Source organism: Felis catus, chromosome A1, assembly GCF_018350175.1.
Source record: "Felis catus isolate Fca126 chromosome A1, F.catus_Fca126_mat1.0, whole genome shotgun sequence".
NCBI classification, from domain to species: Eukaryota; Metazoa; Chordata; class Mammalia; order Carnivora; family Felidae; genus Felis; species Felis catus.
In genome coordinates, this window is record NC_058368.1 from 7,662,212 (window position 1) to 7,676,157 (window position 13,946).

Sequence of the window (13,946 nt, forward strand, 5' to 3'; positions counted from 1 at the left end):
TCGGTGTTTATTAAGGACGTTGATAGAGAGGAAATTATGCAAGCCAAGAGATGGAGTATCCTAGGACCTCTTCTCAAGATCAAGATACCAGGGCTGTTAGAAAATGATAAGTTAATAAGACGTAACCACATTTTATTATGTGCACCCTCACACTTTGGGTGTGATATTTGAGGAAGTAAATAGGAGAAACGAAGCCGTGAAGGTAGGGAAGCTGACAGACTTCTGGCATACACACTTTGACCACACCAAAGCCCTCCCGCGAGGAGGGTTATTACACGGGCCTTTCGGTTACGTCTGAAAAAAAAAAAAAAAACAAAAACTCGTGTCGCTCTGTTCATAAAGTCATCGGTTGCGATATGATTACAGTGCTACGCCTCACAAACAGATTCCAGTCTGGGTAAACTGTTAAGGGAAGGGATGCTTCACTGCACTAGTCGCTCGGCTTCTTAGTAAACTCGGAACGTTTTATAATAAAAAGTTGGAAAGGACTCGGATCATCATGGAGTCTGCCACCTGCTAGCTCAACCCAGGGCCTCGTGGGGCGAGCAAAAGACACCTAGGGCACTTGAAGCCGTGTTCAGATTTCTCGGTTGTTGTTGGTGTCGCTCAATATGTTGAGCATCTTTTTCAGGAGGGAGGAGGCTCCATTGTCCCTTTGTGCCGTGTGTTAAGTGACGCACGTGGTGACATCAGGCGCGTCCTTATCACCAGCAAACACTGTAGCTCTTCAAGAACTTTTTGAATAAGATAAACACTGAGTGGTGGGTGTTGTGGTGAGGGCCGTGGGTGTGGTGCTCGCAGGGCACAGAGGCGGCCATTGACTGTTCTGGCCCGGGCTGTGCATTGCCACGCCCAGGGGTGATGACGAATTCGTTTGTTTATGAAACACACGTTGCCTGGGCAAGGTAGCGCAGAAAGACAGAGAAATGACAGAACACCGATCCTATGGAGCTTTCGCACTCACTGGTGAGATTCAACTCCCAAAGAGGTTAACCATACTACCAGCCAGTTATGAACGCGAAAGGCACAGAACACCGTAAGAATCAGGATCTGTCCTGATCTATTCATTTGGCTACCTGTGCAAAGTCACCTCTTGGGGTCAGGGGTGCAGACTGTGGCCATGGAATGAAACGGAATGAACTCTGCCACTCGACTGGCCTGTGGCCCCTATATCAGAGACACGGTCCTCTCATCGGTGACTCTGTAAAATCCCAAGAGGTTGTGCCAGAAGCCAGCAGCACAGGAACACTGATCTCCCAGGTGCCTCTGGCCTTTGAATGTGCCCCCTCTAAATTTGGGGGGCGGGGCAGAGAGAAAGAGACATCACCGTATTCATTCTTGTAGACCCTCACACCATCAAGTCCGTCAAGAAGGTATCTAAGGAATATTTGAATTAAGTGGAGTTGATCCCCTCGCTCTTTGAATCAGGGTCAAAAGAGAATCCCATAGTGCTACGAGTTTCTCTGACCCCGAGTCACAATGCAAAGAAGGGAGGGGATGTGGACCCCACTGGTACCCTTCTGAGCACGGGCCTGTGGTGGTCCATTCAACTGGGAAGACAGGGCTAACTCCCTGGCCTTCTAGTCGCAAGTCTGATAATTCAGGACAAGAGCTTATGACAACAGGGTGATCCCTCTGAGGCAGTGGTTCTCAACCACGGGCAGTTTTTCCAAACCAGGGGCATTTGGCAATGTCTGGAGGGAGCTATGTTTGGCTGTCGCAATTGGGGGGTGACGGTGCTACTGACATCCGGCGGGTGGAGGCCAGGGATGCTGCTGAACATCTACAAGGCACAGACAGCCCCCAGAACAAAGAATTATCCAGCCCAAGTCAACAGTGCTGCTTTTGAGAAACCCGGAGTCGGAGAAGTAAGTGGGTATCAGTCCGCTCACAGGTCAAAGGCTGCGTTCTTAATTGAAAAATGAGTGCTTTGAACAGTAAGGGGTTTGTCATGCAAACTCAGCGCGACAGCTCTTTTTAAACATGCCAACAAGGATCAGCTGTAACCCTTGGATCACAAGGATCATTCTGGGGTATGAAGAGTAACACATTACTTGCGAAATAGAGGAGAACCGAGGGGAAAACAACCCTAAGCTCTTTGCCCCGACCAATGCTACATAATGCAAGCCACAGGCGTCATTTTAAAATTTCCGGTGAGCTAGATAAAAAGTGAAAATAAGTGAAGAGGAATCACTGGTTGTCTGTAACTCCATGTATCCAAAATACTATAACTTCACCATATAATCAATATAAAAAAATGAGATTTTTTTTCAATGTCTTTTTCACACGAAGCCTTCAAAATCTAGTGTGTATTTTACGGTTGTGGCCTGTTTCCGTCCGAACCAGCCCATTTCAAGAACTCGAGAGTCATGTGTGGCTGGTAGCCGGCGTGAGGCACCACACAGAGCTAGGCCTGTGATACGCAACACCGGAGGTGACTGAAAATGTAGAATCTGGGCATTTTGCCCCAACTGGTCAGCATGTCTGGAATGGGAGCCAGGAATCCGCATTTTTAGCATTTGCCCAGATGTTTTCTACAGAAGTGGTTATGGACCCCATGCTGAGAAACAATTTATTCTAAACCACTGGCTTGCTTGAGAGATGACAGATACCTTTCAGGAACTCGGAGTCTGGCAGGAAATCATGCTACACGGGACTACATTTAAGAGCTAGGAGGTGTCGCAGCTACAGAAACTACAAGAAAAAAAAAAGGCGTTTTCTGTTTTCCAAAGAGGGAATGGACAGTTTCTCCCATAAGACGATCTTGAATAGAGTTGTACAAATCCCCAGGAAAATGGGATTTTTTATCCGTAGGCTATTTCTGCCCTTATTTTTTGAAAAGCTAAATCAATGCACTTATAGGCAATGTTTTGCTGTTTTTAAGGAGTTTTACTTCCTCAATCAGCTGCATATCTACCGAGGGAGATTTAGTATACTATACAGCACAATACTCTCAAATGGGAAGTAACAATCTAGTGACTCAGAAAACGCCATGGAACCATACTCAAACTAATGGGATTCTTTCTGGTTTTTTTTTTTTTGGTGTGTGTGTGTGTGTGTGGCAGGTTATACTATTTGAACCGATTATCAGACTATTACGGTGTCCTAATCTCTGCTTTGTTTTCTTCCTCCACTTCAACGTCAACCCAATAATATACAAACTCATAATACGAACGTGCTCTTCCGGAAGGCAACAAGGAGGCTTGCGTTAAGCCTGGCGAGCCCCTGAGCTCTTTGTTGGCTCACCTGTACCCATCATCAAGGCCGCTCTGCTCACAAGGAAATGATTTTTGAGAGAAGGTCCACGTACACCTGATTTGTGGGTATGCTTTAAACCTGACAGAAAAGCAAAACTCTTCATACTGGTCAATCTCATAATCTTCACTTGATTTGGAAGCGTTTATAAATCCTTTTTCTGTAAAAAAAGAAAAAGAGGCATTTCTAAATTAGATGAGGTTCGTATGGAAACACCCTGAGAAGATACAATAACATTTTATTCATCAGTATAACGTAAGAACACTCAGCTGTGGCTATGCTGCGGGTCAGATCGGACCGTCCCAGAAATGCAGGCGTTTTATCCCCAGTCATAAGTCTGAGCTCACCCACTTCTACAGTCAAGATCCCTTTAAGGGTTAGACGGTGGGGTGACTGGGGGGCTCAGGTGGTTGAGCATCCGACCAGCCGAGGTCATGATCTCACAGTTCATGAGTTCGAGCCCCACATTGGGCTCTGTGCTGACAGCTTCAGAGCCTCAGTCTTCCTCTTTCTCTCTGCCCCCCCCCCTCGAGCTTTCTCAAAACTAAATAAACATCGAAAAAACATTTTTTTGAAAGAATTAGATGTAAATACTTGACCTTCCTCCCAAAGAAATGTATAAAACCTCCAGATCTTACAGACAATTTCAAGAGACTGAAGGGCTCCCCCAGCCCAACCAAGCATGTACAACGGGAGGGATCTGCCGACAGAATCGGGACGCCCTTTACTCAGTCGCAACAGCTCTCTCAGTGAGTGACACGTTCAACATAAAAGAAGCGCAGGCGCGAATAAAACAATCCAGCCAGCAGAATTCACCAGGGTTTTTTTTTTTTTCTTTGAAGCGCTTCCTCATTAGTTTGGTAGGAGAATCACTCATGTCCTAGCATTTTCAGTATGGCTGGAGGCTGCCGCCTGATAGGAGACTCCTGAAGCATGGTTACTGTCACTTCCTCGACAACCCACCCACTTTCGGTGCATCTAACTGCCTGTCCCTTCTCTCTGTCATCCGCCCATCACCCTGTCAGTTGGTGCTCAGAACAAGGACGGTGAAACCTTCGTTTTCGAGCACAATTCATTCCGGAAACGTGCTTGGACCCCAACGTACTTGTATATCCCAGCGAATTCCCAGAACCATTGGCTCAGTTGTGATCATGTGACATTCGGCGTCAGGTACTACGCCTATCGCAAGACATGGCTCGTTTATCGAGTCAAAATTTCTTAGAAACGTTTGCTCGTCTTGCGGAACACCCCCAGAACAGGTTACTCCCAACCCAAGGTCTTACTGTATTTATGAAGCGCCTATTTTGTGTCAGGCTCCCTGCCAGGGTCTGGGACTACAAGTACGGAAGAGATTTTTCCCGTCCTTCGGGAATTTACAGTCTATTGGTAAGTTGTGGGAGGACCGCAAACACAGATGGTCACGTCACAAGGCCAGGGCTAAGGGAGTGCTAAGACAGTGCCATTCAAGCGAGCATGGTTTAAGTGGAAAAGGAAGGGCGGAGGGAGCTTATATATGCAAAAACTATTTTAATTCAGTCGTTCTCAGCTTTCTGACACTAACATTCTACTGAAATCAGAATTTGCCGGACGTACCTCACATTCCACACTAAAGCAACTAAACGTATCAAGGAAGATTGCGCGAGCAGCCTGCATTACCTATGATGGTAACCAAAGTTGATTTACTGGGATGTTCGGAAGAGGAACAAGTGTAATGGCCAGTGTCGTTTCTTCCCACTGATGATACAAAAGCAAACAGAATCCGTATCATAGTTCTGTTTGTAGAATAGGTACTCATCTCAAAGTAGCTGCCCTAGGTTTTAATAAAACAGAGTTTGAATTTAATGACTTCAACCTGTACTATTTGGACGTCGTCTCTGCAGTTTCAGAAGGCAAACTGGTCGTATTACCTCCTCCAAGGCTTTATTTTCTAATTCCCAGGTGAGTCCGAATCCATGATTCACATGAACAGCTTTGCACCTTATCCATAAGGGTTCCCCTACTTTAAGAAATAGTTGTGGCAGTGTGGTCTGCGGAGTCTGATTGAGATCTGGAAGGATGACACGACCCGAGGAAGAAAACAGAGTGATTTTTTTTTTTTTCCTCATTGCGAAAATACATCCTGAAGAACAAAGATTTATTGTCATCTCAAATGCTACAAGCTGCTTTGACAGAAGACTCCTTTAGAGATGGTCTACCCTTTTATAAAGAAGGCAGCTGCTACAGAATCCATAGTATTCCGTGCCAAGTGGGATAAGGAACTAGGGCGGCCCTGACGTTGAGTGATCACCCAGGCGCTTGCTGTTAATGTCAGGTCGTTCCTAAATCATGGAAAAGCTCCCACTCTCGTGGTCCTACCTATTGTGAACAGCTTGGTGCACTTTCTGCCCAGCTCATTGCTTGCACAGCACCTTATGTCTGTTCCAAACAGTTCATGAAGTACGCTTTCCTCCTTCGTGACAACAGCTGGACTCTCCCCTTTACAGCTGCAATTAGAAAAAGAATTGCCATTTGACTAAACACCTTTTAACGTTACAGACGAACGTGCAGGAGAGAAACAAAGGCGAAGGTTCCAGAGCCTGTTGAAGAAAAAGGAGCGGATCAGAAGGTGAACAAACCCGGCGCCTGGGGGGCCCCGTCGGTCAAGCGACCAACTCTTGCTTTTGGTTCCGGTCAGGATCTCCTGGTCCGTGAGATCGAGCCCCGCCCGCGTCCAGCTCCGCGTTGACAGCGTGGAGCCGGCTTGGGATTTTCTCTCTCTCCCTCTCTCTCTCTGTCTCTCTCTCTCAAAATAAATAAATAAACTTTAAAAAAAGGTAAACAGACCCAAATCTAAGGTTTCTAGTTAGTTATCTGAACCAATCAACCCTGGAGAAAATGACATACATTTTTATGGAAGTTTAAATTTGGGGGGGGGGGAGGGTTGGTGACCTCTTCTGTTGCTATTCTTTAGAGAGAGAGAGAGAGACAATAGAAAAAGAAGACGAAAGAGGAGGAAAAAAAGACGAGAAGGAAAAGCAGGATTAGGTTTTAACACAGCCTAACAAGGTGAGTGTCTTTCCTTTGAAGCCCAAAAGAGGACAACAAGGGAGAGGGACAGAAGAAGGTTGCAGGTCCCAGAGTCTGCAGAGCTCAAGGAGAAGAGGAGAGGCATCACTCAGGAAGGAAGTCAGCGGGTCTACCTCCTCACCCCAATCCCTCCCCCTCCTCAGCCCCCCTACCCTCACCGCCTCACCCCCACCCCCTCACCCCCATCCCCTCATTCCCACCCAGTCATCCCCCCCTCACCACTCCCCATCTCACCCTTCTACACCCTCACCGCCACCTTCACCCCCTCATCCTCACCCTCCTCCCCTCCCCCACCCAGCATAAAATAGACTTGGATTCCTCCCGAGAGTGTCCCCAACCGCTGCCTTGCCGGAAGCAGCCTGTGTATGACCACTTTTCTCCTCCTTATCTCTTTAGTCAAGGGCATCCTTTTCTTTGTTGACACACCATTCCTTCAGGGTATTTTTTTCTCATTACAAGACAACAATAATTGGGTTCATCGTGGAAATCTTGGCAAAGACAGAAAACCCAAAGGAAAGAATTTTAACTGCCGGTATTCCTGCTGCCCTGAGATAACAACTGTTATTATTTGGTGGGTAGGTTTCCCATCTTTTTTTTTTTCCCCCAATGCACCTGTTACATACGTACCCACAGGTGTTCTCTTCTTTTCCTCTAGAATTTGGGATCACACCCGTATCATTTGGTGACCTAATTTTTTACTTCTTTCTCCTGATACTCAGTCCCATTTTTCAATAGAATTGTTTAGCAAGTTTTTGGTAGTTAAAACTGCATGACTTCTCAATTTGTGAGAACTTAGCTACGGCACGTATGAAAAATGGAAGCAAACATTTATACAGTACTATCTGCCAGCCACCAATCTCCACGCTTCGCGTATGTCGATCCATTAAATCTCTGTAGCATAAGGTATGTACTTTTCCAGCCCCATTCTTCTGAAGAGCCAATTTATATGCACAGTATGATGTCAACTCCATTAGAAAAAGACCAAAAGTAAAGTAATAATAGCCATTATCTCCATGCCCATCATACCTTTCGCTCTGCGAATCGCAGAAGACCCACTCCACGGTCGGTTCTGGAATGCTCTCAGATATGCAGACCAGCGCATCCTGGTGTTCCATTTTTCTAAAGTAAGGTCTCCTTAGTGTGTAAAGCAGTGTGTCTAAAGCATCGTAAATTATTAACATTTTAATATATAAAAAAAAACTGTCTTAGTAGCCCCTCACGAAAAGAATTCTACATCGTTAAGAAAATATTAAGAAAAAATATTTTATACCATAGCAATGTCTTCTGCTCCCCCTCCAAATATAAACAATCATATATCCCCTCCTCACCAATCTGTTAAATTTAACTCTGGCTGAAATGCCAACTTCAATATTTAGCTAATTTCTTGGGGTATTTCATAAACCTAGAGACAACTAAAGTTAAGTAGAATGAAGCCATGTAATGATACAAATATTAATATGCACAGGAAAAAGACTAGAAATAATGTAAAGTTTGGGGTGCCTGGGTGACTCAGTCAGTTAAGCATCTGACTTTTTCGGCTCAGGTTATGATCTCACGGTTCGTGAGATCGAGCCCTGCATAGGGTTCAGGGCTGACAACTCAGAGCCTGCTTGGGATTCTCTCTCTCTCTCTCTCTCTCTCTCTCTGTCTCTCTCTGTCTCTGTCTCTGTCTCTCTCTCTTTCTCTCTCTCTCTCTGTCACTCCCCTGCTTGTGCTCTCTTTCTCTCTCAGAACAAAGAAATAAACATTAAAAAAAAAAAGAAAAGAAATAACATAAAGCTTAAAACCCACGCTTATATAGTTTAAGACCCAAGTTTCTTCCCATGATTTTATCTAGAACCAGGCAGAAATATACTGATTTAAAAATGCAGAAATACAGCAGGATAAAGTTAGAATTGAAACAGAATTGAGAGGTTCAGTTTGGTCTCCCATTTGCTTTGGGCTATTATACTTCACCTCCCCCCCCACTTCTGCTTCCCATAATGCTTGACATACAAACTTTCTATTCTGTGTGGATCCCTCTAGTGACAGGAACTCACTACCTCCCAAGGAAGATCAGTCCATTGTTCAACAAACCTTGTCTGTTAAAAAAGTCTTCCTGTTCTAAATCCCAATCTCTGGTCTTACATTTTGTTTAAAAATATAATTATATATATATATATATATATATATAGAGAGAGAGAGAGAGAGAGAGAGAGAGAGAGAGAGAGAGAGAGAGGCAAAAGAATATATGAAGTATAAATTTCAAAGCAATTAGTCTTTATTATTAAATAAATATAAATGCCCATAGACTGATATCCAACATAATAACTGAAATATTAATAAATATCTACTTTTCTGCTTCTCACCATCTCAACCCTAGGTAACCTTTATCCTGATTTTGTGTTTATCATTCCTGTGCTCTTAAAAATGTTTTCACCACACAGCTATGTGTCCCCAAACAATATGTTGGTTTGTTTTCTGGTTTTCAAAATATGGTATCCCTCAATAGGTCGTGTTCCACAACTTCCTTTTCTTATCCAACCTCATGTTGCTAAGATCCACCCATGGTTTTGCATGTAGCTATACTACATTCATTTTTTACATAGTATTGCATTGGTGAATATATTACAATAGGTGATTCCATTTTCTTGCAATGGACATTTAGCTCGTGACCAATCTGTTGTGTTTACCAACAATAGTGCTAGGAACATTCTATCCATTTCTACTAAGGCAGGTGTGTACATTTCTTTACACAGGGGACCTGCTGGCTTATATGATATGAGCACAAGTTCAGCTATACACATAATGATAGTCTGTTTTCCAAAGTGGTGATACTTTACATAATTTACATTTAAATGTAATAGCTTACATGTAAATAGGACATGGGATTTCCCATTGTTCTTTTTTTTAAATATTTTAAAATGTTTTTATTTATTTTTGAGACAGAGACAGAGCCTGAGCAGGGGAGGGGCAGAGAGAGAGGGAGACACAGAATGTGAAGCAGGCTCCAGGCTCTGAGCTGTCAGCACAGAGCCCGACGTGGGGCTCAAACCCACAGACCGCGAGATCATGACCTGAGCCGAAGTCGGATGCTCAACCGACTGAACCAGCCAGGCGCCCCTAGAGCAACTGTTTTTAAGTGTAGCTTTACTCACACATGAAAATCTTTCAGAGATTTAAAATCAGAAGCAACCATCAAGGGAGATAATTACCATCCAAAGTATTTTAACTACTTAAGCCAGGTTCCCTGACTTATATGCCAGGAAAGTTTCCTCTACATTATACTGCAATCAGGATTTTTTTTTTTTTTTCAAAATATTTCCTTCCGTGTCCTAAACATTCTCAATTCCTTCGGCTGTTCAGACTTCAGAAACTCCAGTTCTTCACTATCGGGTTGTTTTGTTTTGTCAGTACGCAGCTGAAAAAAAAATGTAGAACCGAGAATAATCATCATCCATTAATTTCCCGGACCTACACACTCCATCGGAGGCGGCCGAGGTTCGGCTTTCCTGTTTTGTAGCAACCCAGCCTTACTTGCTGGTTACTGCTAAACCTGTGGTTCGCTAGACCCTTTCCTCTTTTTCACACTGTTGCCAAATCCTCCTCTACCAGGTTTTTTTGTTGTTGTTGTTTTTTTGAACCTCACCACCCAACAGGATGCTGAAAGCACATTACAATGAACTTGGGTAGCTGCTGTCCTATTTTTACACTGTAAATAATAGATGAAAAGAAGGTACCCTCGGGGCTCCTGGGTGGCTAAGCAGGTTGACTCTGGCTCTTGATTTTGGCTCAAGTCACAATCCCAGGGTCATGGGATGGAGCCCAGGGGCTCACTGAGTGTGGAGCCTGCTTGGGATTCTCTCTCTCTCTCTCTCTCTCTCTCTCTCTCTCTCTCTCTCTCTCTCTCGGTGCCGGGGTGGCTCAGTCAGTTAAGCATCCGACTTCGGCTCAGGTCATGATCTCACAGCTTGTGAGTTCGAGCCCCACGTCGGGCTCTGTGCGGACGGCTCGGAGCCTGGAGCCTGCTTCGGATTCTGTGTCTCCCTCTCCCTCTGCCCCTATCCTGCTTGTGCTCTCTGTCTCTCATAAATGAATAAATGTTAAAAAAAGATTTTTTTCTTTGCAATCACCAGGCCCGTGTGTAATTGGGAGAAACAAGAAGCCAGAAAGCCATGCAGGTGGTGATTGCCAACCACACAGTCGCCTCCGTAAGAACACTTGGATTGTTCTAGTGATCTAGCATTTGTATAAATAAAGTAGCCACTAACTTCATGTGGTTATTCAAGTGCCGTTAAGACCTTGGTCCCCAGTCACACTGGCCACATTTCAAGTGTTCAACAGCCCCACGTGGCCAGTGACTACGTTGTTAGAGCAGACACAGACCTTTCCAACATCTCAGGGAGCTCTCTTGGATGCTGGTAAGATCCTACAATCCTGTGAGGTGTGCATTTTCTTTCTTTTTTTTTTTTGAGGTGTGCATTTTTATCTCCGTTTTACAGATAAGAAATTTGAGGTTCAGAGAGATTAAGTGACCCGCCAAAGGTGGCAGTGACAGACCCAGAATAAGAACCCAGGACTTCTGACTCCAAGGTCAAGGTCGAAATGTTTCCCATTTCTTCCCTGTCAGTCAAAAAAAAATGGGTGGGGGAAAAGCCAAATAGAGAGTGTCCTGGGTTTTTTTTTTTTTTAATTTTTATTTATTTTTGAGACAGAGAGAGACAGAGCATGAACAGGGGAGGGGCAGAGAGAGAGGGGGACACAGAATCGGAAGCAGGCTCGAGGTTCCGAGCTGTCCGCACAGAGCCCGACGCGGGGCTCGAACCCACGGACCGCGAGATCATGACCTGAGCCGAAGTCGGACGCTCAACCGACTGAGCCACGCAGGCGCCCCATAGTGTCCTGGGTTTTGAAGAGTGCTCATTCTGATAGCACGCGGACGGGTCTGTCAGAGGGTCTCAACGGGTTATGTGGATGGTCGGAGTGAGTGCAGTCATTTCAGCTACATATCGAGGGAAACCTGAATACTGTGTCCCGAGCAGCTGGCAAAAAGCTCGTGGGCTCTACACCATCCCTTCGGAATGTCGTGAATAGGGAGTAGCAACGGGCACTTACTTCTTATACTCACTGTAAACAATATTGTATAATTGGTAGCTTCACTCTGAATGAAAAGTAGGTATTCTCCAGCTTGGGTTTCTGTCATTTTCAAAATGACCATGGAAACAACCCCTCTGAAAAAACACACACACACACACACACACAAGAAAGAGAACTAGTTATTTTGGAAAACGTGTGAAACTAAAATGTAACATTTCATACTGAGTCAGAAGGCGGCCTGGTGGCTCTCACATTCCATCTCCGACGGTGGCACAGGGGGCAGGCTACTCGGAGAACACAGCTTCTCACGCAGCCTGAGCCTTGTGAGTTTGACTTTGACTTTGGTTCAGTCCCTCCCTTCAGAGTGAGTGACCTCCATTCTAGCGCCTTCACTTCAGGCTTCTCCAGCCTCTTGGAGGGAAAACTCCCGTCCCAAAATGCACAGGCTTGGGGGGGGGGACACTCCCATCAGCAATAACGGGCTATTCCCTTCAATGGCAAGCCACCCTCCACAGTTACATTGCCCAGTCACCTGGCCGCCAGTCTCAGTTCCCCATTTGCAGGCCCAGATTACCGTACAGGCAAGACGCACAGAGATAAGAAACAATGTTTTGCATGTGTCTTGCTCTATATGATCAAGTTCAAGTGAAATCTAAGACAAGGCGTTATCCTATGGGAAGGAGGAAATCACAGATACGTAAGGATACAGAGGTCTCAGCGTTTGTGCTTTTTAACTTTTTGGATCCTTGGTAAAGATCAGTTTGGCCGGGGAGCCTTCTCTTCAAGGAAACAACTTCCGATGTGTTGTTTGGTAATACCCATTCTCATTAAAGCTTAAAATATCCTCTAGTAGTTTGTTGAGTAATGCTGGGTTTAAATTTGCACTTTCTGACCTTTCGACCCGTACTACTCAACGCTGGTCTCCCTCCAACTGTGTTAGCTGCAGCTGGGAGTTGACAGATATGCGGACTCTCAAGGCCTACATTTTAACAAGAATCTGCAGATCAGAATCTGCATTTTAACAAGCTCCCCAGGAAATCCAGATGCACATGATAGCAGAGACGCCCTTCCCCAGAGCTCCAAGGCCGCACGGCTCAAGAATACGTGTGCTTGCGTTCATAAGGACAGTAAATTCATAGGATCCACGTTTGGTTGGAGTCTACAGGTATTTTGGCACTGTGTTTTCCTTCTCTGAACCATTCAGTCTCCTGGTGTCATTTGTGAGCTCTTGTCCGTAACCCACAAAACTGTAAGAAAGTTATCAAAGCCTAGGTGTTCACGCTTTCTGGCCCTGAGTCCAGAGACACGCTTCTATGATTCTGTACCACGGAAAAGCTGTTAAATAGTTCTGGTACTAAGTTAGTTAATCCACATCAGACCCATGACCTTGGCTAACAAATGGGACCGTCTGTCCTAAAATCCAAAAAGGCAACCTCTCATGAACTGAAAAAAAAAAAAAAAACACAACAAACAAAACCCTACATTTTTACTTTGCGTTTTGGTCTCAATCCAGTGAGAACTGTTGTGGCATAACATTTTAAGGTTACCAGAACATTTCTTGAAGCCAAAATGCTGCCTACAAGAGGGCTTTGGTTTAACCCCAAGATACAAGTAACCAAAAAACAGAAGTGAGTAATACGGCCTCAAAAGAGGAAAGGAAAATGAATGTGCTCCAAGACTTAGAACCAAACTTCAGAATTATAGCTACTGTCCTAAAAATTACTTATGAGTTTGTTTGACCTTAAAGGAACAAATGCAAAAAGTTGGTACGAGTCGGTCACGGATACATCCCCCCATACGTCAGGCAGGCAGGTTACCCCCTGGGGACCATGTAGGTACCACTTCCTGCACTGTTGCTGGAAACACAATGCCTCCTCTACACCATGGGACCCCAGAACACCCCCAAGAACCAGAGACAAAAGCAGCTTTAGAATTATTAAGTGGGCATTTAAATGGCTTGTGCCGCTTTCTTCCTGCCCCCATCTGGGATCATCCACAGGGGCTGGGACAGCAGAGGGCAGCAATTGGCAGAGTTAGATACAAACTTGGCCATTACATCACAATTCTTGGCTGAGGTGTCTTTTTCTAGATCAGGAGACCAATATTCCTCGCACACGGATCCATTTCTTACTAAGACACTTTGTGACTGTCGCCCATCATTGCAATTCTGCTCATCAGACTATGAAACAAAACAGATTAAAACCAAATGTTCTTTCCCCGAGCATTCCCCAAAAAGCAGCTTCTGACTACTTTAAGGAGAGCGAAAAGTTTCTAACATTTTACCTCTCAGACAAGATCCGATTAAAAAACTAAGACATCCTAAAAATCCCAAATAGTCTTCCCCTGTTTGTTGTACATTTTTCCAGCCATTCACTGCCTTCTTAAGCCCTAACTATATCTGTGTATCTATATGTCATTTTTTAAGTTAACCGGCTTTTTTTTTTTTTTTAGAGTAAATCTAGATTTACAGAAAAATTGAGCGGAGAGTACAGAGAGATCCCACTTATGTCCTCCCCACGCAGTTTTCACTATTATTAACATCTGGCATA

At 44.7% G+C, this 13,946-nt stretch overlaps 1 protein-coding gene across 1 annotated transcript in view; it reads right to left on the reverse strand.

The window, feature by feature from the left end:
- FLT3 (fms related receptor tyrosine kinase 3) overlaps positions 1-13,946 on the reverse strand; it is a 76,742-nt gene that overhangs the window by 33,623 nt on the left and 29,173 nt on the right. The window contains exons 4-9 of the mRNA XM_023250335.2: positions 11,416-11,531; positions 7,348-7,477; positions 5,611-5,738; positions 5,163-5,302; positions 4,912-5,065; positions 3,247-3,415 (exon numbers count right to left, since the gene is read on the reverse strand). Of these exons, the coding sequence (XP_023106103.2) occupies positions 3,247-3,415; positions 4,912-5,065; positions 5,163-5,302; positions 5,611-5,738; positions 7,348-7,477; positions 11,416-11,531 (837 nt within the window). The remainder of the gene's footprint in view (positions 1-3,246; positions 3,416-4,911; positions 5,066-5,162; positions 5,303-5,610; positions 5,739-7,347; positions 7,478-11,415; positions 11,532-13,946) is intronic.